This window comes from Gambusia affinis, linkage group LG10, assembly GCF_019740435.1.
Source record: "Gambusia affinis linkage group LG10, SWU_Gaff_1.0, whole genome shotgun sequence".
NCBI lineage: Eukaryota > Metazoa > Chordata > Actinopteri > Cyprinodontiformes > Poeciliidae > Gambusia > Gambusia affinis.
In genome coordinates, this window is record NC_057877.1 from 4,800,844 (window position 1) to 4,824,436 (window position 23,593).

The following is a 23,593-nucleotide window of genomic DNA, read 5'->3' on the forward strand; positions in this document are numbered from 1 at the left end:
TCGGTTCGCTTCTTACGCAAAACGCAGCGAAGGGTTGTGATTTGCTGAGCTGAGCCCTCCCTCCTCGATGGTAACTTATTACAGGAGTTTGCAGGCGGAGCTGCTCCCCGTGAAATAAATTGTGAGTGGTACAATTGGAGGAGTCGGGTACGAAACTGTCCTTTCGTGTTTCCTGTGAAGGACAGTTAACAGTCGCAGCTTTTTAAAACTCCGGTGAAACCTTTACAGAACGTTAACCGGGGGGATATTTCTGTGGAGGTAACATGGCTGGGAAAAAGGAGAGCGACGGCGGATGGAGGAAATTTATATGGAATTCAGAGAAGAGAGAGTTTCTAGGACGAACAGGGGGCAGTTGGTGTAAGTACTCCATTTTTTTTTTCCTCCTCCCTTCATTGAACTGAGCCAGTTCTCGTCAGACGTCTGTCGCGAAGGATGATAGTCCTAAGGTTGTTTCAAGGGAGAGTGGAAACCATTTTTTCTTCTTCTCCTCATTTCCTGACTCTGCAGACAGTCAGCACCTGTTAGAGCACAGTGGCTCTGACACGCCGAGTCGTGACTTCGGTTTCAGTGCAGACTGTGGGGAAGAAGTTTGTCTGCTAAATCCGTGACAAGCTCATCTGTAACTCCAGCCACCAAACACAAATCCGGGTTTCCTTCGAAGAGTTTGGCCCGGATTAAGAGTAGTGAAAAATATAAGCTGATTAATAAGCTCGATAAACCAATGAACTTTCGCTTAAACTGAATGACATCTCTGCGATGATGGCTTAATTATTTATCTGGATTCAGATATGGTTAACTGACAATACATTGTAATAGACAATGATTACCATAGGCGTAGCCCATGTCGTGCCAGTCAATTATTGCCCTTTAGAAAAAGGTCATCTTGAAGGACAGATTGTTGTGGGCCAGGACCGTCCACTAAACGAGTTTGGCTTAAATGTTTGTGATTTCCTCCACGGTTTTAATGGGTTTTTTCCACCAAGGAGAAGCAAGCGGAAACAGAGGACATTTATACAGTAATAAAGCGGATGGCTAATTTTGCTAGGCCCCATCTTTCTCTCATACCCCCGGATTATTGAATCAAACTCTTGATAATCGTTTTAGCGCTGTTTTCAATACTTTAAGACGGATGTGGGAGCTTGGCTAATGCGGGCAGATCTGGGGGATGATTTGATAGGATAACCCACAGTCGTTACACAGTCCTAATTACTGTTGCTAAACCGTTTTACCAATTAGAAATGATCAGCTTTTCCCTTTTTTTATTATTCGGCTCCGGCGCGAGTCTCACCGTTTGGGAACACGGTGCTGTGCTAGAGAGCCGATCACGACTCACATGTCTCATGGGCCGCCCCTCTGTCTGCCTGTCTCTCCCAGCTATTTATTTATTTATTCCCCCTTTTCAAAGACGCGAGACGCTGGTTGGCACGCTTTCCGCAAGTTTAGTTCGCTCGTTACTGAGAGCTTAATGATAGCTGGAGGTGCACAAGTCTCATTCTTTGAGGTGGGGGGGAGCAAGTTGTAGACGTACCACCTACAACTGCTCGTCTTAGCTGGCGCGTGCTGCCTAATGGCGAACTCTTGGGAGCTACTTTTCTGCGCAGATTTCAATCAGCTCGTGTCACTACAGAGCTAATGTTACCATGCCCGCAGTTAGGCTTAGCGAGAGTCTGTCCTGTGTTTGTTGTGGAGGGGGGGGAAGTGACGCCCCATTAGCTAAAAGTGTCCACTGAAAGCAACAGGTTTATCTGTGGCGTCCTTCAGTAGCCGAGAGGAACTACGGCCCGCCTTTTGAACTGCCCTCACATATTTCCGGCTAAGAGTTTGTTTGTGTTTTCAGCACGTGAACTACAACGAGCGGTAGGTGACAGTCTGAAAGAGGCCCGTTATTTCGTCCCTAGATAAACACGTATGTCTAAATCGGCTGTAGTTTCAGTAGCCCGAATACTTTTCTGAGCTTTATCAAACATGGAGAGAGATCAGCGGGGACGGTCCCTGCACAGGACAACACGCTGCAGCAGGCCGGTGGGGGGAGGGGCTCTCCATTCAAACTCTGCCTGTCAACCAGACTCCCCTCTGCCCACACTCCGCTTCTCAGAATATTGCATTTTCCGGTTTGTTTGGCGTTGTTTTGAAACCCACTTACCTGGAATCACGTAAAACAAAAGCCATAAGAACAATTTTGTATTATTATTATTATTTTTTCTTTAAACTATTATTAGTATTTTACACAGGATGTTTCATTTCACAGTTGGAGCTTGATTCGCATCCGCCTCTTGGATGTTTGACAGTCGATGATTTAACGCTATTTTCCACAATTAACTTAGCTTGAACGGAAATTTGATTATGTGATTCCAATAAACATTACTCACCAGCAGCAGACTGCCTAGAGTTGTATTAATATAGAGTTATATTACTGGATCAGAACCGTAATAAATGCAAATTGCATGGAATATAAAAGCTTTGTAAAGTATGCTGAAATTTAAGTTAAAGTTAGAACATTTTAGGATGATGACTGTATTTTTGAAATTACTGATAGATAGAGAATGGTTAAAGTTTGTGGGAACAAAATGAGTTGCTTACAGGCATAAAATGGAAGAAGGCAGAGACGGAACTTGCACCAAAGCGGGGCTCGACTTGGTGAAAAGGGTGACTTTTGTTTTATTTAATAATGTTGCTGTGGCAAAATTTAATTACGGTAATAGAATTAATGAATAGACAACTGTTCAAAACCGGTTCCTTCATTCGTTGAATTCATGGGTACAAGGCCAGAAATGCAACAGATCGGAATCGGACAAATTCCACGATCGGCTCTCATTCATGACCGTCCAATGCTGCAAAACCCCAAGTTTTTTCTCCCCCTTACATTAAATGCATCTAAACTAACAACTTCCACTACATTAATGTATCTCATGTTGATACATGAGATACATTGATGTATCAATGTAGATACATTGATACATCAATGTATCTACAGCTTCCTTGCTGTAGAAACATTGATTCTGCTTTGTTTACTTCATTTTCTTGTTGGATTCTAAGCTGTTACCTCTATCACAGTCCTACAGCACATCATGGTTTTTTTAAATGCTCCTCAGTCCTTAAAAGCAAACATGTGATCTGCGTCTCAGACCTCTTAAGACCACTGGAACTCAGTATCAATTAGTTAGGCCAAGAGCTATTGGCGGCTTCACTAATTTTATATGAACATATTCATGTTTGGATGACTGCAAATTTGTGTTGTTTTTTTTTGTTAGTTTTGTTTTTTTGGAAAGTAAACAAAAGTTGACCTGGTGAGGTCTGATTGGCTGGCTTGCTTGAAAACATGAAGAGAAAAACATTTATTTTTGCAAATTCCCTTCACCTTTTTGACAACAGGCAGCGAGTGGCACAGTGTTGGAGAGAGAAATAACTGCCATCCTCCACGTGCGTTGCATGTCAGCATGTCTACAGTGACTTCCTGACAGGTGCATCACCGCGCCAACGACAAGTTCAACTTCTATCTAGAGGCGTTTTGTACCCACTACCTCCTTGTTTTTTGTGTTTTTTTCCTTTCTTTTTAACCCATTCCCAACTCAAGAGCGCTTCTTATGAGATTGTGTCGCTCAAAAACTTGTCGGCCTGTTGCGTTCAAACACGTGCGGGAAGAATATCGGAGCCAAGCAGAGAGCTTGAGCGGGGAAGGGCCCAGTGAGTCCGCTCATTCCCCCGCTGTCTGTTTGCAAGAGATTATTGTTCAAGAGGTGGAGGCCGTTAACTCGCCAAACCAGTTGATGTGGACGAGAACCTGGAAGTGGAGGGAAGAGTTTCAGAAGGCACAAGTGAGGAAGAGGAAACAACGTGAACTCTGGTACAGAGAGTGCAACGGTGTAGAGTGTCCTGGGTTTTTGGGGTTTTTTCACATCTTGACAAGGTCAAGTTTAGGCAACACAACAAGCTGACCTTTTCTAAGCATTGCTTTAAAGACACAACAACGTTTGATCAGCGGTTCTGTTGAGACTTGACAGTTTTAGCTACCAAGCAAGATAAACTGAACTGTTACAGGGGTGATTGAACAAAAAGACTCCATCCAAGCAGCGGCTGCACACTGTAGCAGTAATGTAAGTTGTCCCCCTCACACCCCCCCATCAATGAACCTTAATGAAACTCTGCCAACAAGGAAAGCTAATAACATTCAGTCCACTACAGGGACATAAATAAAGGAGCTCTTTGTTTATTGAGATAAGGACAGCGTTGTTTTACCCAGGAACCTGTTGGAAGCGACACGTTGGGGGTGGGGTAAAAGACGGTGGACGGGGGTGTCCACATGAGAGCGAGCGGTGATTCTACCCGTCGCACTGGAAGCGCGACCCTGCAGCCGTTACGTAATTGGAGTAACGTTTGAATCGGGCTGGAAGTGTGGAGAGACTCCTTTCACCGCCAACTTTGGAATGAGTTTTAGCTTATTAAATGTGTGTTATTTCTCAAACTCCACGCTAGGCTGAGCTTATTTAAAGGGGAAAGAAAAAGGAAAAGTCTGAGGAGCTTCAGCTGTTCAATGCTTCGCTAAGTCCATAAAACAACAAAGAGTTTTAAGAGCTACAGTCCGGATTAATGAAGTGGCTGTTGACTGCACTTGCACAATATATCAAATCAGAATTATATTTGTCATAACAACTAGGCCCTGTCACAATAACAGATTTTACTGGATGACAATTTTGTCCCAGAAATGATTGCGATAAGCGATAATATTGTTGTTCAAATGAAAACTATCGCTTTCACTTGAATTTATCGTGCGATTAATTGATTTATCGTGACAGGCTTAATAATGTCCGATGCCTGTTGCAATGTGTGATGCCAATGTTTGCCTATTGCACTTTTTAAAGCCATGTTTTCATTAATTTACATGCCAAAAGTATATTAATTTGGCCAGTTGTAATAACCTTCACTACTCTTGGTTATAGATTCAGTAATGGTGGCGAGGAAAAAAAAAATGTTTGCATGTTTTCCTAACATGGCGCAGTTAAACGACATGTTTTTATTTCTCCCTAAGGACTATAAGACCTAAAATGAAAATATCTCAAAAAGTAAGTAGTTCTTATTCCAACAGGATATGAAGAAACTTATACACATTATTGTATCACAGCATCTAGGTTTAACTTCTGCAGCTTTAATTCAGCTCCAAAAAGGGCATCAGAGTACAAACAGAAGTCAGACTCAGACCTGTAAGTTTGGGAAATTGTTGTTTTTTCAATTAGAAAAAAAAAACCTGAAGCTTTTTCAGCATCTGATGTGACTGGTGCTTCTCTAACCGTCGGCCCTCTTTCCACCTGTTTCTCTCTCCAGTTAAAATCTTCCTGTTCTACGTGATTTTCTACGGATGCTTGGCCGCGATCTTCATCGGGACCATTCAGGCTCTGCTGCTGACGATACACGAGTTCAAGCCCACCTACCAGGACAGAGTGGCTCCGCCAGGTAAAACCGGGAACTTTTTTCCCCCCTCCCGACCATCCTTCCTGCCGAGCGATTCGCCCGTCGCCAAACGGCGGCGCGGTCGGACGGTTTAGGTGTGCTTTTGAGCAGCTACTGTATCCGGAGTCTTTCTGACCTCGAACAGGCTCAGCCATTTTGTCCTTCACTCTCTCCCAGCCAGTCAATGGTTCCCCCCTCAGGCTGCGGGGGAACTGAAACGATTTGGGATTATGAGTCACAGCAGCCTGCTTTTGACACGGCGAGCTTGTTGAACATTGTTTTGTTTAGAGGAAAAATAATGCCATTTCTCATCCCTGAATGGGCTTGTATCCAAGGAGACCGGGGGTGGGGGGGAGAAGGTGTTTAAAATTCGAACGCTGCCGTTGCAATAGAAGCATTTAGAAATCTCCTGCAAGCTTAGAGAGCGTTTTTCTTTTTTCTAAGTTGTTTTCATAGGTGCCAAGCCTCCCCACCCCTCTCTCTGTTCCCCCCACACCTCCACCCCATCATGTTGCGCCAGCACTTGTGTGCGCAGCACATGCTTCAGCCTCTGCGGTATTTTTAGCAGCCATTGTAGACGGCCGGCTCCGTTTTCCTGCCGCTCTCAAACCACCGACAATCGACGAGATCAGCAGAAGCCTGGCAGAAAGTGTTGGCCTGACGGTGAGCTGAAGCAAGTTTCCACTAGAGGAACGAACAAGAAAGCAGAATGACTCTAATTTTTTTTTTTCTGTTCTTGAGCTCAACCCGCCTCCCACTCCGGAGCTAAAAGTTTCCATTGTGAGAGAGAGAGAGAGAGAGAGAGAGCGCCACACGTGAGAGTGGATGGGTGGGGGCAGGGGACTGGTGAACTTTTCACTAGTGAGATTCTGACACTCTTCTCTCTCGCCCGGCCTCTTGCTTAAGTATATGGTGACGCATAAATCCACCCAGCGGTAAAAAAAAAAAAAAAAAAAAAGAAAACAAAGAGGAAAGGTTAATGAAAGTTATGTCTTGGATTGCCGTTAGAGCCCATCTCACTCTGCCCCGGTGCCACGCCTTCACTTGGGAGCTTTTGTGCGCGAGGTCTGTGGAAAATTCCCACTCCCAGGAGCTGCCAGAGACCATCCCCAAGACCCTACATTGTCTTAAGATAAAGAGCAGAACCTTGCTACGGCTTTGTTTCCCCTCTCCACCCTCCCACCAATCATTAATCTGTAGTGGTTTTGTTTTGTTCTTTTTATTGTGTTTTTTTTTTTTTTTACATATTGGTTATAATTTTCACTGATTTCCTTCTTCTTACCCAAACTTTTTGATGTTCCTCAGGTCTGTCACACACGCCCCGCTCCGAGAAATCTGAAATCTCTTTCAAGATGAGCGACCCGTCCTCGTACGAGAAGTACATCAAGAGCATGAAGGCGTTCCTCACCGCATACGACCAAGAGAAGCAGGACAGCGATCTGAATTATGAAGATTGCGGTGGCAAGTATCCAGGAGTCGTCACATTTGATTACTGACTGGCGTGTGACAATTAGCTATGGAGATTTGGCATTTTCTCACATCAAACACGTTAAATTCTGGATGTTTTTGATTGTTTTTTAATGTGTGTGTTTTGATTCGCTATTTGCAGACACCCCCACGACTTACATAGAGCGTGGCAAACTCGAGGAAGATCATGGAGTGAGGAAAAGTTGCCGTTTCACCAGAAGCTATCTTGGAAGCTGCTCCGGGGAATCCGACGACAGTTTCGGCTTCCGTGAGGGAAAGCCGTGCCTCATCGTCAAGCTCAACAGGATCGTCAATTTCAGACCAAAGGTGTGTGTCCCGTGCATGGAGCTGCTGGTTCAGTCGGGTTTCCTTTAAAAGATTAAAACCAGACCGCAGGTTACGGTATTCAAAGTCAGCTACTCTGTGAGTTTCTCCTTCAGCTTCAGACGTCCTATCTGCTGCTGGTTTGTATCCCGGTCAAACAAGCTTCCTAAAAATGCAAGAGAAGCTTTCCACAACACTCCAAAGGTCCTTCATTCTTAGCACAGTTCACTGCTAACGCCGCAGCAGACTGACACAATGATGCTAGATTCTCAGAGTCATCGAGGCATTTACACCAAAATCTCAAACAAAAAGCCAGTCAGGCTCTTCAATTTCCATTTCTCAATTAGGTGTGATCTGCCGATTCCTTGTTTATTTAAAGCTGCAGTATGTCAGAAACAACCAATTAGCAAAAGGGCGAGGGTCTTGGAGCTGTTAATCAACCTCATGTACCTGCTGCTTACTGTGCTAACGGTGGACAAACAACTTGCCATTCCAGGCAAAAGTGTTTATCTGCAGTTATTGGTGGCTATGCTAACTAGCCTTAGCATTCATCAAAGGCTCCATTGTGGGGAACTAGCAGTAGCGTAGCAGACAGAAAGGAGAAAAGGGAGAGTAGGAGCGGCGTGTACACAAGGATGTTTGACAGCGCTAAGAGCCTCCCCTCCTGGCTTTGATTGGTGTAGATCTGCAGATGGGTTTGATCTTTGCTTCAGGAGCGATTTTGTAACCTAAAATATTTCCAAACACCAAGATTTGTTTTTCTTATTAGACACTGAAGGTCATTCAGTCAGTTGGGCAGCAGTGCACAGAAACAGGCGGGGGAGAGGCAACTTGCCTGTCTCCATACAGTCGGCGGATAAAAAGCTGACCCTGTCTGGCATCCCAGTTAACCAGTAAAGCACAGGAGCAGTTTGGTGTGTCATGATATGAAACCCAGCATTATGAACACTAATTTGATTCTTTTAGCTAGCTAACAGTGTTGTCAACATTCTGCTAGACGATACGGCTGAGAAAAGTATCACGATGTGAGGGTTTCATATCAGTCGATATCGATAAGTGTTGACTCGGCTTTTTGTGTTTAATGTCTGAAATACTGACAAACCGGCGGCTTGAACCCTTCTAGTTTTATCCAGTTTTCACTCCATGCAGTTTGAGGCTCGGTGGCAAAAACCTGCAACTGCTGCTTACTTAACAGGTTGTTGCTAGGTAACCAGAGAGCGATGCCACCAACCTCCCTTTGCTGGTTGTGAGAGGTTGAGCAGCTGTATCCCCCAGAATGCTGTGCGGTCCAGTGAAATGATTGAAAACTCTCTCAGACGTATTACCTGTAGACATTGATCAGGTGTCAGTGGCGATAAATATTTTCGATTCGTTGTCCAGTCTTTCTTTCATGTGTGTTTCCTGAGCATAAATGTATGTAAACCTGCTCAAATGAACATTTTGGAGCATTATCATGCACATGATTAATTTATGTTTATAAGTGTAGCGTCTCGGATTCAAAACCTGGATGTAAAACCGGCGGGCGCTGAATAACGTGTAACAATGCGCCAACAGCACCTGGGCGATTGTTTGACGCGGCTGTGGGGATGTTGGTGAGTTTTCCACGCAGCGCGGTTCTGATTTTGATTCAGGCGGCTGACAGAAACATGCTTTCGCCTAAAGGGGAAGCCCGGCAACATGAAACATTAAAGTTACAGGTGTCACACATACATCCTATGAGTGCACGGAAGCTGCAGGTCAGCCCTGTAGCTGGCATGTTTCCTGTTTCCTATTGCATCACGCGACGGCTGGTAGAATTGAAGACTTCTGTAGGATGAGTTTGATTATTGTGCATCAACTAGTTTTTAATAGGCTGAACAAATGAGCCAATAACAATACTTCTCACCGTAGACACATGCTCAATATCAATAATAAATAATAAGTCTGATAGAATGGTCAATAATATCACTGGACTCCGAGGCAGAACCGCACAGCATTCTGGGGGATGTAGGCGGACGAAAGGCTTTAGCTGTTCAGCCTCTTGTAGCTAAGGTATCAGCTGACTAACTCGCTCTCTTGTTACCTAGCAACAACCTGTTGAGCAGCAGTTTAGGATTTCACTACCATAACTGCCTAAAAAAATCTATTTAAAAAAAAGTGAAATCTGTAGTTAAAACAGAAAAGGTCACACCCTCAGTTTGGGAGTATTTCAGATATCTAAAACTAAACACTAATCAATAATTATTGATATTGACTGATACAAAATGCTTATCTGTTCCTGATGTTGTCCGGCCCTAGACTGAATTTTTACTTTTGTGACAAAAACCGTCAGTGTGGAATTCTGCTCTCTGTCTTTAGCCTCCTACCAACAACAACACCCTTCCGGATGCTCTGAAAGGGAAAACCTTTGAAAACTTCATCCCCATTCACTGCAAGAACAAAGTAAGTCTGTGTATTTCACTACTTCTGTTGGTTTGCAGAACCAAGGGCTTCCCTGCTTGTTGGTTAGTGCTAACTCAGTGATTCCCTCCCACAGAGGGAAGAAGACGAAGGCAAGATCGGAGAGATCAAGTACTTCGGGTTCGGTGGGATCGCCGGTTTCCCCCTCCAGTACTACCCGTACTACGGCAAGCGGCTGCACCCCACTTACCTGCAGCCTCTGGTGGCCATCCACTTCACCAACCTCACCTTGAAGGAGGAGCTCCGCATCGAGTGCAAAGTTTACGGCGACAACATCGACTACAGCGAGAAGGACCGCTATCAGGGACGCTTTGACGTTAAGTTCACCGTGAACTTGTGACCCCAGGCACGATGAGCGCACAAAAACAAAAAAAAACACCGTAGAAAGATATTCAAGAGTTCAGATTAAGAAAAAAAACAAAACAAAACAAAAAAAACAACCACCACTAGTCTTTGAACATTCATTATTTACAGGACCTACACTTAATCCGTGTGCTTTACACTAGCTTTTCTCGTGTTTTCTGTCCAGTTAGAATGTAAAATACGCAAAAAAGTGAAAAAAAAAAGAGGTAGCAATAGCAAATATTTATTCTACTGTAAATGGGGGGGGGAGGGGTAAAAAAAAAAAGAGAAAAAAAAAGAAATAATCCTCGAGCCATGGGATGTTCATTGATTACTGTAAAACTGCAGTTTCACTACTGATGTGTAGCGAGTTGCGTCTCTGTTCCCCCCATGGTGTTTCATCCTCACGTGGTCTCTATATATTTTTGAAGTGTCCAGAGGTTGTAGGCTAGCCCCGTCGTGATCTCCTCTGTCTTATGTCCGCTTTAGTGGTCCAAGGTGTGTGTGCGCACATGTGTGTGTGTGCGCGTGCGTGCATGTGGGCTCGCTCGCTTGCTCGTGTCCGTGCAGGCGTCTGTAGTTTATGTGAGTGCGTGGAGTGTTTGTCAATGTGCTCAGACTAACTGAAATACTAGCATGGTACTCTGAACCTTGAAGACCCATGTGTTGAGAAAAGATGACTGCGCTCCATCTTTTTTTTTTTTTTTTTGTGTTTTGTTTTGATGCATTTCCTTATTCAAGTTCGCCGTAGAATATGTTTGCTCACTTTTTTTTTCTTTTTTCTTTTTCCTCCTCCGCTACACATTTAGGTGCTTTTAGACGATAGTTCTGTTTGATGCTCTTAACATCAGTTCATTCTTAATAGTGTAAAAGCTTTGTGGGTCCAGCCTAAGAAGACTGTCACCTCCATGGAAACCGTGGCAACTCAGTGCTTTTGAAATCTGCTTTGCTGGAGACGTCACGTTCCGTGATGTAACTTACTATTGAATGTTTTTAGCCATTTTCATAATGGAAGAATTTTATATTTATGCAGTTGTACATTTTTTTCTTTTCAGTTTTTTTTTTTTTTTTTTTCCTTTTTTCAACGTGTGATGTTTATGAATCCAATACCAAAGTCGCTGGTCTAAAATGTTCGAGAAAATCAGAGGCAATGCAGTATCATGTGTAATAAAGATGTTGTAGTGGGTGTGAAACAAAAACAAAACAATACTTAATTCAATGTTTGAGATCAAAAACACACATCAGGAGTCTGATCTTGTCACTTTATTTAATCTGCATAAGGCTGAAACAATAAACGGAAAATTGAGACAACAGTGAAGTCCTTGTGGTGTGTGGTGAATGAAGCGTGTTTCCTCCTTTCCTTCATCCGTCCAAAATCCTGAAGAAATATTGCACCTGGAGAAGATATTCCAAGTTACTCTTATTTTCACCAACAAATGTAAAGAAAAAAAAAAATTAGAATAAAAGGGAGTTCTTCAAAAGCACAGAAGAAAACAGCTTGTTCTGCTTCGCACTGATGACATCACAAGAGGCCCAAGAAGTAAAGCTGATCCGCCGGCGTTACGACACAAAGGACTTTTAACTGATTTCCTCACAGATCCTGAAAATCTCCTGAGTTTCATTCCCGCCAACCCTGATGCTCAAACAAACGTATCAATAATAACAATAAAAAAATAGACATAGAATCAGTGTGCGTCCATGTTTTTTCATTATTATTTAGACATTTTCCTGCAGCATTCCCACACAAGCTAGTAAGTACACAGCTTTGAATTGGAAAATCAAAAACTGAAGTGAAAGAAGAGGGAAAAGGGAAAAACATAAATAAAGGACTTTGTGCTTTTGCAGTGCAGCTTTAAAGGAAATGTATCACAGTATTTTCTGAATTCATCTATTATTTATCTGATTTATGTGGAACCCAGGTGTCTGACATCACACGCAGTCACACTCAGCCCCTCTCCTCTGCACAGGCCCTTTCTTGGTCACTCCGTTTCCAGTCTTGGGAAAAACGGCAGCCCAGTTGGCCACAGGCTAATGTTTAACAAGGAAGCGTTTGTCCTGGGTTACAGATCAGGAGTTCTCCCGAAACAATGACGTCCGATTGGTCCGACCCACTGCCTGCGAAACAATGGTTTTGTTTCAAATTCCCCTGCCACTCTTGTTCTCCTCAAAACCAGCGTGATCTGAGGTTGCCCCGGCCCACAGAGCGGAGTCATGGGACTTGTCTAAAGACGCGGCTTCACAGAGTTGAGGGCGCTTTGTTCTCGGACGAATGCAAGGTGGCTGCTTATGCACGGGGCCGTCAGACAATGACGAGACTCATTGGTGGGGGTGAGAACAGTCGCGCTGATGGAAACGTGTGGGAGTGGCATAAGGAGTCTAGCAACAGCACACACACACACACCATTTTTTTTCCTCTTCTTCCTCTGTTTGTCATGCTATGGCCACACACTTCCATGTGCTTTGCTGGCAGTTCCTAATTGTAGTTTATAATTGTGAACAAGAAGGAAAAAGGATACCCTTCTTTTGTTTACAAAATGGAATCAGAAAAGTGTGGAGTGCTTCTGCGTTTCACAACTAATCAATACTCTCACGCGAAACATGACTGCAGTTTTCCAGCTGATCACCGGCTGATTCTGATTCTTTTTTCTCTTTTTTTTTTAATTGCCTGAAAAGTAGTCAAATAAAGCAACTAGGCCTGTCACAATAACTAATTTTGCTGGACGATAAAATGTTCCAGAAGTTATCGCGATAAACGATAATATTGTTGTTTTTGAGACCAGGTAAAATACTGGCAATCCTTCAACAAAAAAAAAAAGAAAAGGGCCGATTGAGACCAAAGTCCCAGACTGAAGACTTTTATCCTCCAGTTTTTAGTAGAAAGAGAGAAAAGAGGAAAACACTAAATGGAAATGATTCAGCTTGTTTTAATTTATCATGTGACTAATGGATTTGTTGCTTATTGCAGCAGCTTGATAGTGACAAAGTTGCTAAGTTGGCAACAGCGTGTGGCTGTTGTTAACAGAGCATGTGCAGATTCAAATTCAGTTCAAAGACACTTTATTGATCCCAAACAGAAACTGAATGTTGCTGTAACTCATATTAGTGGTCAGGACTCTCATGGGAGAGCAAAAGGGGACAGTGGATGATTTTCAGACCTTTGTGGAGGGAGACATGGTCAGTTGAAGAAAACTGGGGCACCTCTAGTCTAAAACACACTGTGTGAACCTCTGGGTATGTGTTTAGGGTATGTTTAGTGTTTTGCAACCTTTTCATTCACGACTGGTTGTAAATTGGGAGACTTCTGAAGGCAGGTGGTTGGAATTTGTGGGGGGAAAAAAAAATAAAAAATCAGAAAACAATGCATTGTTTCTCCTTTTATTTCACCATTAGGTTGTTATTTTATAACACGAGAAAATGTAGGAAAACCAATAAAGCTTAAGGGTTAGGAGTAATTTGGTGTGTGTGTGTGTGTGTGTGTGTGTGTGTGTGTGAGACCCACCTCCAGAACTCCGTCCTCTGGGAGGTCTGTGCAGTGCACTGCGTTCCTCACTTTGTCTTTCCCATAAAGGCCGCGCAGCGTGTTGGGACGGAGGTGCCGTGCGATTTCCTGTTGCATGAAAACAGCCTGATTGTTATATCTTTCCTGATGAACACAAGGACACACCGTCCCATTGTCATTCAGCTGAGGCTTTCAGCAGCAGCAGCAGCAGCATCTGGTGACACACGAGCCGGGGCGTCCAGACGTCAAACTCCTGCGTGGACGATACAGCTGAGGTTGGAAACTGAACATCCTGTCCTCTTGCTGCGCTAATAAAACTGTGATTACTCAGCAGCTGATCATGTGATCCTGGAGGAGAAGTTAAAAAAAAACAAAACAACAAACCCCCCCCCAAAAAACACTGACACGCAGAAAAGCTTTCATGGACTCCATGGGGAGAGTGACTTAGAGGGGATATTTTCGTTTTAGTTTTATGTCAAGCTCACATAACGAGCGACAACACTGGACTGAACGAAACGGGAACGTTACAAATCATTTAACTCTCTTATTTCTTTAGGAAACTTGAAAGCATTTCCCATATATCAGCATATCACAAATCTGCCCTACAGCTGCACAGGTGGTTTCCTCTCCCTTCTTCTTCTTCTTCTTTTGAGTCTAAATGACTGTTTCCTTTCAACATCAGACACTCCCAAGGTCAAAGCTGGGTTCTGTTGCCGTGCGCGTCTCCAGGAAATGCAACCCTCCCCACGGCGTCTGCCGTAAGAGGGAGGGGCAGCTTGTGAATAATTCATTTACTAAGAACACTGTTGACTCCCTGTCCGTGGAAATCTTGGACAATAACCTTTGTTAATAATCTTTGACAATAATCTTGGACAACCAGTAGTAAGACGGTTTGGAAATATCCCAGAAGCCTGAGGGGGATGTGAAATTTTCCATGTTAAGGGTCCGACTGGCTCTTAGAAAACATTTTCCTGCAACCTCCATAACTCTGTCTGGGAAAGAAAATACTCTGGAATCCAACCTGGTTGAGAGGAAAAAACAAAGATAAGATGGAGCTTCAAGGACTTCAGGAGGTGTAGTTCAACTACAGACCACCTGGTTTTATTTCAGCTTTTATTTATTTTTTTCTCGTCATCGTTCCAGTGTCTCTTTCGTGTTTCATTTTCAACTTGAATTAATAAATTAACATAGCGTCCGTCTCCCTCCATCTCAAACTGAGCCACTGAACCAGAAGGTTGCCCTGGTCTTCAGGTTTATAAACCTGTTAGCTGCTCGCTGACAGGCTAACTGCTGTTAGCAATACAAGCTAGCAAGCGTGTATTTCTCAGCATTTTGTGCCTTTAAAGTGCAGCAACATGTTTACCTAAGAAGGTATGACAGTACTGTGTTCTTTTAGTAAAGAGCAGCATTTGTCTAACACTTACTATATTCCAATGAAAAGGCTCTTGTCCAAACTCCTAGAGGCCAGAAGCAGTACTGCACCATAAACCGACTTTTTATGGATTTTAACTCGATGGCATTACTTTTCCTTTAAGACACTAATCTAGCAAAAACTAAAACAAACTAGAACAATTTACCACTATGTTCCTAGAGACATTAATATTATGATATTATAATATTAATATTGTTAATACAATTTACTCCTCTGGGAAGCAGATCTTTGGAGGTCATCCCCACCCTGCTAGCAACAATTCTAGCAGTTTTCCGTCATTCCCAAGAATTAGAGCTTCTCTCCGTTTGATGAGTACTTCTTTTGTTTAGAGCTGCACAAACAGACAACTTCTTAGTTTTGATGAATACCTGCAGTGATTTCAAAAGAACATTGATTTTAATTTCTGTTTTAAACTGCACTAAGACAATAAGATGTTTATTGAAACACAAGGGGTTAGTAAAATGATGCTATTTGTCGAAAAAACTATGTAAAAAACCCCCCCAAAAAAACAGCCCATGGTCGAATACAATGAGAAGGAGAAGCTTGTGGTTGCAGATTGTTGCTCAATAGAGTCTAGAGGGCCACGTAAAATGTTATGGCAGACCGAATTTGGCCCTGGGCCTCGAGTTTGACACACAACTAAAATAAATCCCAACAACAGAGCGTAGAACTTCAAGAAGGCCTTCAACTCCATCTCATCTTATCATGCTGAAGGGGCAAAATGATGTAAAATCTACTTTTGTTTTGAGCTTCATATCATGTTATAATGTTATTCCCTCATCAAAAAGATCCCTGGAGTTTTGCCATGATATAATAGAAGAGCCGTGTTGGGATGACTTCCAGAGGGCGGAGTTTCAAAAAGACCAGGGTTTTTTTTTAAAGAAACAGAGGCCCAATTTCAAAGCTTTAAATTAGAAAGTCAAATTTCTTTTAAGTCATATTTGATATATAAAACATTTTTATAATAACTGAATTTACTTTAGTGTGATACAAAATGGCACTATGTGCCTGGAAATCACATAATAATGGCTTTAATAGAAAATGTAATTTTCTTTCTGTTTGAATGCCAGCATTTATATTGTGTACAGCTGCTAACAGGGAGAGCAGTGTCTTAAACTTTCCATGTCAAATATCAGCTAGTTCTCATAAAACCAGCAAAAACAAAGATTAACATAAATCTTAACTGTTGTCTTCCAAGATCACATTCTGCTGTTAACAGTTCATTTGACAATCAGTATTATGATGAGGATATCGCAATAAGAAGTGAGGTGAAAACAAAGAATGACATCAGCCGTTGACCCTCCGCTGATTGACGACGAGCTGCCTGCTGCAGCCTGGACATGAAGCGCAGCCACCTGGAGACCTGTCCATGCCGCGCTTCAAAGGAACAGGAGGACAAATCTGGTTAGCAGTACGAGGACGAGGTGCTGCTCCCTGCAACCCTATTGGCCAACGACGAGGTGCGCTTCGGCATAACGGACCGGGGTTCCTGTAACCGCTACCACGTGTGGACAGTAAGGACTTAGAAGTCACCATGGCTGCCCAGAAATGTCTGATGTCCTTCCCACCCTGCAGAGGTCAGGGAAAGGATGTCCACGGCGTTTACACACACAGTGCTAACCGATTTCAGTCAGGCGACTCACAAGGTGAATAAATGTTGAGAATGTGTCTTTATCTGCCAATGAAGCCTTGGTTCATTGGCAATGAAGCAAATAATTCTGGTCCGGCCTGCTTTTTCATTTAGGAAATCTACACTCTAACACAGGTGGACTCCCTCTGCAGCATGGAGTTATATTTAGGGGTATCAGATTATGTATTATTTAACAGCAACTCTAAATGTATCACGGTGGCAGCAGCTGGTGTCTTCTTACCTATTATGGGAAAGAAAATCAATAGCAAAAAAATATAGCCTCCAGAACAAAGAGAGCCTTTCAAGCCCTTCGTTTGTCGTCATTATGAAACACAATATACGTAACAACGGCCCACTGTTGCATGTAGCAGACATGGCTTCCTCAGTCACTGATTTAAAGGGGAAGCACTTAGTTTTAGGAAAATCAATCTCTGTGGAATGCACTTCAGAACCGGTTAGCAGGGCAGAACCGTGTCCCCTCGCTCTCACATCAGGGCCCCGTCACGAGACAAGAGCCCGATCCCGTGACTGCAGGAAGGTTTAGGTGTGAATCTGTGTGTGCAACTCCTTTTGCACTGGGATTGTTTACGTTCTCTCCAATAAGGAAACGTTAGAGTCAATTGATTTGACCTCAGCAGCCAGCTGTACAGTCACGGTGATTCCCATCAGACCCGTGCTGTTTATAGATTAGTCAGCCGGAACAAATCCATAGCTTATTCTCAGCACAAATAAATAAGCCTCCTACTGGTAAAAGACGCTTTGACCTCCTCGTCCAGTCGCAGAGTTAGTTACGGAGAAAGTTCAGCCTTATCTCTTAATTCCGTAATAACGTCTGGAATGTCTTTGCGCTTCAGTCAACAAGAAAATGTTCCGTACTTTGGGAGCCATCCAGACACCGCAACTTGAGGCAGCACAATCTAAGACAGGTGAAGAGAGGGAGTGCTAACGTTTAGGTTAGCGCTGAGGAAATGCTGCTGCGGGGGGGCCGAGGTCACACGGTGATGAAACAGCTTGACCCCCCCCCTCGGTGTGGGAAGGCTAACGCAATCAAAGTGCTGGCCGTCAAAGAGTCCTGAGCGGGGCGACAGGCGCGGAACGGAACGGAACGGCGGCAGATGAAAGATGCGACCTCTTGAGCAGTGTCAAAAATAAAGCAAAGAAATAGTTTAAGAAGTAAGAGTATGTTTTCAAATGTGCTGTATGTTAGCTTCACAGAGACGGGAGCGCAGCAATCTTGATGGTCAACTTTACCTTTTTTCAGCCGACTTCACAGTCACTATTTTTAAAAATATATATTCTGCATGCAGGGCTTTTATTGCATTGTTTCTTATTTAACATGACAAATTTCTTGTCCTGATAAGAATTTTGATTTATCGCCGTCATGACAAACTTCACTTATCGATGGTAAATGAAAAAACAAAACTGACAGTATTATTGGAATTATTTTTGCCATTTTCTCCTCTGTTTGACCAAAGGATTACATGCAGTTCCTGTGTGCAGTTGACTGATATGAAATTGCATTTTTTACGTCAAGGGTCGTCCTAAAGAAGCCTGTTTAAAATGGGCAAGTTTTTCCAAGAACAGTATTTGTGTTTGTGGAGTTATAAATGTTTTCACAGCCATATAGATACCTAAAAAAAAATTGGTATCAAGTAGTTTTATTGTAATCTTTATCGTTATCACAATAGCTCCAAAATATCGTGATGAAATTAATAATAAGTAAAATATGCAAATTTTCGGGGGGGATTAAGACCCTGGCTATGTACAACATTCTAGTTTTGTTGTCGTACTGCAAAGTATTATGAAAACACAGAGTGTTTCCATTGACCATAAAATGTGACCCAGAAGTACCTGCCTCTTAACACTGTCGAGTGCTACAACCAGAAGGGTAACCTGTTGCTGGGTTACAGAAAAATCAAGCAATACATCAGCTGTTAACAGAGTTTGCCACAGAGCTCTTTGAGCGTGTCGCAGATGGACAGAACAACGCAGGACACCAACGTGTGATCGGATGAGTCCATGTTTTGGATTACTGTCGGAATGAGAGAAACTAACAAAGCTGTTGTCACCAAAAGCCATATGTTCCCTTCAAAGTGACATCTTTTTAGGATTTCAGACTCCTTGGAAGCTAAACTCTCCCTTTTACCAAGAAGAACAAACACGGACTTCTCAAACGCATCAGTTAGCACGCTTACAGTCAGAATGTCTAAAAACTCTGTCACCTCAAATATATACATTCACTTTCGTCCTGTTCTATTTTATTGCCAAACTTTTCTCTGACTTTGGTGCAAGTGGTACTGATGGTACATGGGCTGAACTCTTCACAAAGCAAATATGAAGCAAACCAGCTGCATCCTGCAGCCTACTGAGTTGTTGGCTGTACATTGTATACGATCTAAGGCTGCGACTAAGTCTGAAATACTATTTTACTTTATCGCTGCATTGTTACTGCAATAAATCTCAAGAGAAAGTTATAATCACATATTGTCCAACTGCAGCTGACAAAAAGAAAATAATTGTGACTTTTAGTGCTTAAAATAATAAAATTAGTAAATTTTAGCAGCTCAGTTGCAGTACGTACTTTCTACGATAATGGCGTTATTTTTAGAGCAGAATTTTCTTTTGCGAGGCTTTGACAAGAAAGCCTGACCAATTTTAAAACAGTTTTTATCGTCACTTTATTGCTATCAGAATAAATTCCTTAAATGTCATCATAGAAGTTAAGGGCCATATTGCCCTCCCCTGTTCTGGAGTTAGATGTTGGTTCTAGACATAAGATGAAGCCCAACTTATCAATACTGCGTGTGCATCTGAGAAAACACAGGTGCTACAAACTAAACACATGGCAGCCATGTTGGAATTCTTGGATTGGAGTTTGTAAGAACTGTAAAAAAAATGTAATGTACACCTTGAAATGTGACTTCAAGGGCTCTTACTGATCATTTATCTAACTTCAGGTGGGAAAACTTTACTTTAAACTTTGGCTGTCATGTAGTTTTGAAGTGACTTGAAAGTACAGTGGTACTTGGAAAACTTTAATTTACATTTCTTGTTCTCTAGGCTTAAACTGGAACTGGTTTTTACTGCTGCTGCTTTTTGAATATTTAAGGGCTTAAAAACACTTTTTTTTTTTTTTCTTACGGTCAGAGGAATGTTGCAATTTCTGTATCAACGTTCCAAAGGAAAATGTGACTGTAGTTACTTAGCGAACAAAAAAAAAAGAGAAGCCTAATAGAAATGTGATGATAAATTCCTTTAGCTAATTATCAGAAGTTTGTTCCTCTTTTGTGGCTTTAATGGAAAGAACATCTCTGAGTGTTTCGAGGGAGGACCGATGGATGGTGAAACAGAGACAAAAAAAAAACTGAAAAGATCTGCGATGGAGAGAAAAACAAGCTGACCCTTTGAAATTATTAACATGATACAGAGCTGACTCATCGGTCGCAGCTGCATTTGGAGGAGAAAGTCTGCAGGTATGTCGTGTAGAACTCATGCTGACCAAGCACAGCCTCTTCATCTGATTCCACATCAAGTGTTGACCTTGCTGTAATCGACGGAAAACACGCCCACACACTCTTCACCGGTTGGTTTCAGGATTGTGTGAGTTAGCTTGAGCTATAAAGTGTTTCGCATATATGGCGTAAAGGTAATTTTATATATGCAGCACATTTTCCGCAACAAGGCAATGCAAAGTGCTTTACAGGAACTAAAAGAAAATGCAAACTAAATAACAAACCAAAGGAAAGAGCAAAAGAAGAAAGATAATAACGCTGATCCAAGGAGATGAACTAGATACTCCTATTCAGAGTTGGTAGATAAGTATAATTAAGTATCCTCTGGTCTAATTCCTTTTCTGGTTTGGAAGAAAGCCATAAAATCAAAACAAGTTAAGCCACCTTGATTTGAAACTGAACATCATGTCTACGGTTTTCATTCACCAAATTTATAGTGATTCAAAAATATATCTAAAAATGCATTTCCAAACTCCCTCCCTCAAACATATTAAGTCGGCTGCTGTTGCTGCTGCTGCTGTTGCTGCTGCTGCTGGTGTAAGACACAATAAGAACAGTTGAGGTACTCACAGGGTCGGAAGGTCCACATAATTCTCTGAAAGACTTTGGTATATCTGCGCCTTGGATCTCTAACACAATGCAGGGTCCAGAGCACAGCTCGCTCACCATACCCTGAAAAATCCATTCAAAAATGTAACAACAGACTCAGGAAGCACACAGACAATAGCTACAGCTCAGCTGCTGTGACACTTTAAAAAAAGAAAAAAATTTTTCTAATCAACCCCCTAGATCTTCTCACGCCGAGCCTTTGTTTTTGTGTAACCAAATGTAGCAATGAGCATGATGGCCATGATGGCACAACACTGTCATGTTTACACTTACAGGATACTCCATGACGACGCCTTTGTAGATCTCGTAGAATTCCTCTGCGTTCGCGTGGTTCACGTTAAACTGTAAATATATAAGAACAAGGAGGTTAAAAAAAACAACAAAAAAAACCAGGCAAAATGTCAACTAGATTATGAAGACTGAACACAAGAAGACAGAATTAAGAAAATAAAGGACGTGTATTAATCGGATGGAAACGCTTCCTTCTAAAGAGTGTCAGCAGCTTTTAAAACAAGCTCAAAAACATACCTAATATATCATCACAAATATTAGAGTATGAAACCATGGACGTAAAATGGGTAGTTGTTATTTACAATTTTCGTCTGAAATTAGGTCTGGACTTTGACTGGGCCATCCTAAAGACATGAACATGCTTTGATACAACAAATAAGTCCATAAGCTCTGGTGTACGTTTAGGTTTGTTTTCTTGCTCATGTTGTTTTGCAGCCTTCTATTGATTATTGAGAAACGTGTAGATAATTATTTAAATACCTTTTTTTGTTTTTTTCCATACCAAAATTGATACTCCTCTTTACATAATTTTTTATTATCTTTTGACAAATGCTTGTCTCACTTTTTTTGCTTAATGAAAATAATTTTAAATCAAGGGACATTAAATCAGAGGGTGTGAATAATAATGTGTGTCGAACGGTTACCATTTCAAGAGCAGAGATTTTAAAACGAGCTTCATGTATGGAGTTCAGGATCTTCCCAGTCAGACCTGCGAACACAACACAGACATTCAACAAGCTTACGCCGATTTATACATGCTGGTTTGAGTTCAAACGACCTGATGATGCATCTTAAAAGAGACCAATATGGAGAAAAATCTGCGCAGAATTTTGTAGACTGGAACTATTAATAATGATCAGAACTTTACTTAATTTAACTTTTTTTTTTTCCAGGGTGGGAAGACAACACTCAACTTTACTGAAGGGCTAAATTAGAAATATTTGATCAGAACTAACATTTGCTGGAATAAAACAAAGATTCGGTAACTCGACCACAGTGGTGAGAGGCATTTTTGAAGGAGTCTAGGTGTTCAGCTCGAAGACCACTGTATCAACTATCAAGCATGGAGGTGGCTGCATCATGCTGAGGAGTTGTTCAGCTAACAGCGGTGCTGATGCATTGCACAAAAGTAGGCAATACAATGAAGAAGATCCTGAATCAATAGAGCTGAAACTCAGACATTAAATCTAACCAGGCCTGTCACAATAACCGATTTTGTTGGACAAAATTATTGCGATAAATTATAATATTGTCATTTTGAGCCCATTTTTCAACTATTGCATAGTTCTCACCTGAGGTCACCCTACAGGGAAATGTGTAGCTGACAGCCATCTTAGTAGGTACCAAAACTAAATGTCATGACAGTAGCTTTGGAGTTGCTATGACAACAATAAACAAGCCAGAAGCTTAGAACTAGCTCTTGCCTCGTTCCTATCCAACTTAACAACATAAGTGCATTACAACTATTACTCGATTGCAGTTTTTGACTACTCTACCCAGTAGTAATAATAAGGGCATATAAAACCACAAAAAAATTAAAAGAACTTTAATTTCTAAAGAACACTGGAACTCAAACAATTTAACAGTCCAAAAATAATCAAAACAACAATAATTAAAATGGATTATGAATTATGATGATGGATTATGAAGTCTTGGTAATCAAAATTGAATTTGAACAATCCTAAAGCAGACCGTCACTTTGACGACTGTTATCCAAATGAAAATGATCATCAGTTTAATATGTTGTGTGATGATTTGATTCATCGCTTATTGTGACGGACTTAGTTCTAATGAACCCAAGCACACATCGACCCGGTTTTGAAACAGAACAAGCCGACTAGGCTTCTCAAACCTGCTGAAAATGTACGCTTAAGAGTCACATGCTCTGCATAAAACCCACCTAAAATTTGATTAACTCGACTATTACTGCTAAAACAAAAAAGGCAGGTGAAATATCCAGCCAGAGCATTGTCAGGCTGTTCATTTAGCTCACAAAAATATGAGTGGGAAGGGTATTTAAATTTTAAACGTGTGCGGACTATAAAAATCAATAACATCAGATGATGGGTGTACGTAAACCTCTGACAGGCAACACAGTGACCTCAGTTTCTCCTTTAGATGAGGGCTTCCTGACGTACACACGGACCACACCATCATTTCTGTCCAGTCAACATCTCCGACAGAGAGATTCTGAGCTGTGTGTGTCGAGTCACCGTGGCTGTACATTAGTGTAAAAATGCTGCAGCGGTGAAGGCACATCGGTAACATTGAAGGTCAGACTGTCTCAGACTCCTATTTGAACGAAGGCGCCGCTCTCATAATCTCAGTCTGACATCCTGATGAAAAGTAGCCGGCGAACTCATCCGACAAGACAGTTCCCATTAACTGTGAATGCTGCGGCATGCAGACGTGACTTTCATTTTGGACCAGGTGCTGCAGCGGGCATCGATAAATTTCCGTCTGGTTCCGTCACAGCCGAAATATGTGCGTTAGGTAATAAACCACCCTCTCCCCTCCGCCCCCCTGAGTCCTTTTTGCCCTCCCCAGGCAGCAGCCAGCCCAGGATCAGCGCAGCTCCCCGAAGCAGCTGCTGCTGTTGCTAG

General features: G+C 42.1%; 2 protein-coding genes across 3 annotated transcripts in view; one reads left to right on the top strand and one right to left on the bottom strand.

Annotated features, from left to right (window-relative positions):
* Positions 1-11,330, top strand: atp1b1a (ATPase Na+/K+ transporting subunit beta 1a). Its single transcript, XM_044128838.1, has 6 exons — positions 1-357; positions 5,320-5,448; positions 6,751-6,906; positions 7,055-7,239; positions 9,574-9,657; positions 9,752-11,330. Exons 1-6 carry the CDS (start codon positions 264-266, stop codon positions 10,013-10,015), a joined length of 912 nt encoding a protein of 303 aa, XP_043984773.1. The 5' UTR covers positions 1-263; the 3' UTR covers positions 10,016-11,330.
* Positions 11,266-23,593, bottom strand: part of nme7 (NME/NM23 family member 7) — a 22,054-nt gene continuing 9,726 nt past the window's right edge. For both annotated transcript variants that reach the window (XM_044128834.1, XM_044128833.1), the window contains exons 8-12: positions 21,635-21,699; positions 20,973-21,041; positions 20,661-20,762; positions 13,517-13,624; positions 11,266-11,412 (exon numbers count right to left, since the gene is read on the bottom strand). In XM_044128834.1, the coding sequence (XP_043984769.1) occupies positions 11,380-11,412; positions 13,517-13,624; positions 20,661-20,762; positions 20,973-21,041; positions 21,635-21,699 (377 nt within the window). In that variant the 3' untranslated portion in view covers positions 11,266-11,379. The remainder of the gene's footprint in view (positions 11,413-13,516; positions 13,625-20,660; positions 20,763-20,972; positions 21,042-21,634; positions 21,700-23,593) is intronic.